Below are 5,000 nucleotides of genomic sequence, written 5' to 3' on the forward strand. Positions count from 1 at the left end.
TCACCTACATCACATTCCATACATCACCTACATCACATTCCATACATCATCTACATTACATTCCATACATCACCTACATCACATTCCATACATCATCTACATTACATCCCATACATCCCACACATCACATTCCATACATCATCTACATTACATCCCATACATCCCACACATCACATTCCATACATCATCTACCTCACCTACATCACATATATTACATCACCTACATTCCCTAAATCCCCTACATCCCCTACAAGCACGTGGGCTGGATGTGAGAGGTGGATCAGCAGGATGAGTGTGCCAGGACAGATAGATGTGTCTCATCTCTGCTTCCTTTCACCACTCTGCAGATCATAGATGAGAAGAGGGTACAGCGGTGGAGGAGATGAGCAGGAGGAGTAGAGAAGTGGGGCAGATGTGTGGGGGGGGGGGGGGGGGGAGACAGGGGTGGAAAAAATGAGCTTACACTCCTATGATTATACATTTATATTTCTATGGAGCTCTGCTCTCGGGTGGAATGTGACCCAAGAAACTTCCTACTGGTTAAAACATTCCGTCCTCTATCCCAGCAGAGTCCACGGAAGAGTGGTGGACACGGCGGATTTCTTCTGCTCTTTACTAATTAAACAAGTGATCTAAAACTGTCATACTGCAAGAAAAAAAAAAAAAAAGAAGAAAAAAAAAACTTCTGCCCGGAGCTTCTTTTAAAAACAGAAAATCCTTTTGGAATCGCAGTGAATGGAAACACAAAGAAGAGGCTGCGAGCGTACAGAGCCCATTGTGGCACACACAGGGCGCTCCACAAACACGCAGCCTCCAGGTACCCGCACTGCTATTCCAGGCACTCTCCAGCGGCGGTGATGCGTGAAATGAAAATTGGACAACAATGCTCAGAACTGGAGAGAGACAAGACGGCGCGCAGAAGAAAGAAAGAGAAAGAGAGAGAGAGAAGACTAAAAGAGAAAAACACAGAGCGATAGAAAGACACAGAGAAAATGAAAGGAGGGAAGAGACAGAGAGATACAACAAAAGGGTCAGAGAAAGGAGATACGGGGAGAGCGAGGGAGACCGAAGAGGTGGCCAACTCCACTAATCCTCATTAAAGAGCAGCTCCACTCTTCTTGAGGAACCCCCCCTCGCCCCCCCCCCCCCCCCGGGGTGATCTCTGTACATTGCAGGGATTATAACAAACTTTGTAGCAGATTTCTACCTTTTCTTATTCTGAAGAAATAGCTTTTTTTTGCTCTGTGTCCATGTTCAAAGTGAATGGAGTGACTTTATAACTATCAATCAGCTGCTGCACCTGAAGGGCTCTAATGGGGAAAGTGGTGGGGTCTGCATTACTTTAGATGTAATATCCCTTTGGGGATGACATTTTTGTTGCAGGCGATGCCCAAAATCTAACTTGTATCTTAGTGCAGACTTCTGGGGGAAAAAAAATAAAAATCAGTGAGGGGGTTTGGCGTTCTGTATATCATCTGTGTACAGAGCGCCTCCAGGCGGCCATACAGCACCGGCCCTGTACCTTACCAACTTACTGTTATATTTTATATTTCTTTTATATCTTGGAAAGAAAAGCTTAATAAAAACGTTTGAAACAGAAAAAAAAAAAAAAGTGAACCCTCCTAGAGGCACTCACCATGGGCGCCGGCGAACGTCGTAAAGGTCAATCTTGCTGGGTGCCCTCCACGGGGTGGCTGCAAAAAACAGAACACAAATTTAGGGTGCCATTAAGGTGCAAAGGCACCTTACAGAACCTTTCCCCTCCCCCCCCCCCTCACCTGGGTAGTAACGGGTCACTCCGGTGGCGCTGCCAAACACCTGCCAGAGCAGCGTGGGGTCCTCCTGGCGGTTCTGGATGAAGACGTTTTCCAGGGAGTCCGTCCAGTTCAGCTCGTTCAGGATGACGGTAGCTGGGGAGACACGGGTCAGCAGGGGGGAGGGGGGGACAGGGGTCAGCAGGGGGTAACTGGGATCAGCAGTTGGAGAGAGAGAGGTCCGCAGAGGGAAGGGGGGGGCATCGCTCAAAAAAGGGGGAATATCGCAGACAGGGAAACAAGCGGCAGAATTCAGGAGGGGGGGGGGGGGGGTCAGCCGGGGGGGGGAGGGGAACGATTTTTGCGGGGTTCACATGCGGTAGATTGATTGGATGTGTTTAGATGCTGCAGTCTCACAATGAACCTTAACTAATTGCTTACATGTGATTAATTACACCCACTGACAGCTTATTAGATGCTAACAGCACTTAGCACCTCGACGCCTGACACCCTGAACACTTAATACGGCGTGAAATCACTTGTTAGCGGTGAAATACACAACGCGCCGCCACTTCGACCCCAAAACATCTCAATCCCGCCACCGAGCCCACTCCTAGAACACCGCTTCCGCTGACCCTCTGCCCGCTCCACCGATCGACACCTTCTCAAGAGCCGCCCGATCGCTATAAATCAGGCAACCCGCTGCCGCCGACACTACAAGTCCCAGCATGCCGAGATCGGAGGACGCCACGAGACAGCTGCCGGCTCAATGGGACGCAATTCCATTAGCAACGCGAATGCAGCAAAAAAACAGCTGAAAAAACGCACAGTTCTTCTCCGAGACGCCGTTATATAACGCCCCCCCACCGATCCCCCACCCATCCCCCTCCTATATATCTATGTGACACCATCAATAAATCTTACTACAGGAAACCATCAACAATCTGCTTCTCGTTTCTTTAAAGGCGGTCGTTTCCTTCTCATTATTCCGTGGTCTGGGCGCTTCAATGGTGCAAAGGGGAGTCCAAAAACAACAACAACAACAACAACAACAACAACAACGTGCGTCTTCTTCCGTCTTCCCATCTCACAACTTTCCCTTTACGTTGGACCTGATCTCAAAAAGTGAAACTTTCCAGGTCTGAAGCTTTTCATTTATCCAGGTCAGTGGTCTCCAAATTGTGGCCCTTTGCTTGCCTGTATGGGGCCCATGGGGCACCATTCCTCCCACTGATAAAAGGCACTAATCCTACCCCGACACCAACAATGGGGCATTATTCCTCTCATGGGCACAGATGGGGCACTATTCCCCCCCACTGACACCAATGATGGGGCACTATTCCTCCCACTGACACCAATGATGGGGCACCATTCCTCCCACTGACACCAATGATGGGGGACTATTCCCCCCCACTGACACCAATGATGGGGGACTATTCCCCCCACTGACACCAATGATGGGGGACTATTCCCCCCACTGACACCAATGATGGGGGACTATTCCCCCCACTGACACCAATGATGGGGGACTATTCCCCCCACTGACACCAATGATGGGGGACTATTCCCCCCACTGACACCAATGATGGGGGACTATTCCTCCCACTGACACCAATGATGGGGGACTATTCCTCCCACTGACACCAACAATGGAGCACTATTCCTCCCACTGACACCAATGAAGAGGCACTATTTCTTGCACTGACACCAATGATGGGACACAATTCCCCCCACTTACCCCAAATATGGAGAACTATTTCTCCTGCTGACACCAATGATGGGGCACCATTCCTCCCACTGACACCAATGATGGGACACAATTCCCCCCACTTACCCCAAATATGGAGAACTATTTCTCCTGCTGACACCAATGATGGGGCACCATTCCTCCCATTGACACCCATGATGGGGCACTATTCTTCCTACTGACGCCAAACAGTGGGGAACTTTTCCCCCCACTGGCACAAACGATGGCACACCATTCCTCCGTATGACACCAAGGCAGGGACACCATTTCTCCCACTGACACCAACCATGGGGCACCACTCTTCCCACTGATGAAAGGCAATATTTTTCCCACTGACACCAATGGGGCACTACTCCTACCCAGACACCAACAATGGGGCACTATTCCTCCCACTGACACCAACAATGGGGCACTATTCTTCCCACTGACACCAATGATGGGGCACTACTCATACCCATTACACCAACAATAGCGCACTATACCTCCCACTGACACCAATGATGGGGCACTATTCCTCCCACTGACACCAATGATGGGGCACTACTCATACCCATTACACCAACAATAGCGCACTATACCTCCCACTGACACACATGATGGGGCACTATTCCTCCCACGGACACCAATGAAGAGGCACTATTTCTTGCACTGACACCAATGATGGGGCACTATTCCCCCCATTGACACCAAATATAGAGAACAATTTCTCCTGCTGACACCCATGATGGGGCACTATTCTTCCTACTGACGCCAAACAGTGGGGAACTTTTCCTCCCACTGACACAAACGATGGCACACCATTCCTCCGTCTGACACCAAGGCAGGGGCACCATTTCTTCCATTGACACCAATGATGGGGCACCATTCCCCTCACTGGCACCAGCCATGGGGCACTACTCTTCACACTGATGGGGCACTATTCCTCCCACTGATACCAAGGTATACATCAGGAATACATCGACTACAAAAAGGGACCCCAAGACCAGCCAATATGGTTTGGCCAAAACAAGACCCCCCAATGATCAACGCTAAATAAATATTATAAATAAATGCCATTTTGTAGGTGCTTGAATTAGGAGTTCAAAAATCTACAAATAAACCTCGATTTGGGCAATGACCCCCCCCCCCCCCCCTTGGTGTTCCTTTCAGAAAAGAAGTCAATCTTTTGAACCTCACCTTGTAGCATCGCTTATTTTCCTAGTCCTGGTCTTCATGATCCCCTTCTCTGGAGATCAATGGTCTCTACCTCAACCTTCCTCCAACTCGTCATCCCAGAGGAAACCTTGAAATCATTTTCAGGTCTTGGTAAAGCCCTGCTAAAACCAATTCACTGCGTGCCAGTTGGGAAAATGGGCATTACATCGGTGGCCAGTTGGAAGAATGCCCCACATGCAGCGGTGGTCAGAATGCCATCCTCAGACATCTCTGCCGAGTGGTGTTGGCCCCAGAACCGTACAGACACTATCAAATAGGAGGTCTATGAGCCACAGCTCAAGGAA

General features: G+C 49.6%; 1 protein-coding gene across 1 annotated transcript in view; it reads right to left on the reverse strand.

The window, feature by feature from the left end:
- Positions 1-5,000, reverse strand: part of CACNA2D2 (calcium voltage-gated channel auxiliary subunit alpha2delta 2) — a 278,037-nt gene that overhangs the window by 70,844 nt on the left and 202,193 nt on the right. Inside the window, 2 exon segments of the mRNA XM_077451058.1 lie at positions 1,637-1,694; positions 1,779-1,910. Of these exon segments, the coding sequence (XP_077307184.1) occupies positions 1,637-1,694; positions 1,779-1,910 (190 nt within the window).

This window comes from Lithobates pipiens, unplaced genomic scaffold, assembly GCF_037356315.1.
Source record: "Lithobates pipiens isolate NorthernLeopardFrog02 unplaced genomic scaffold, aLitPip1_a1.2 Scaffold_23, whole genome shotgun sequence".
NCBI lineage: Eukaryota > Metazoa > Chordata > Amphibia > Anura > Ranidae > Lithobates > Lithobates pipiens.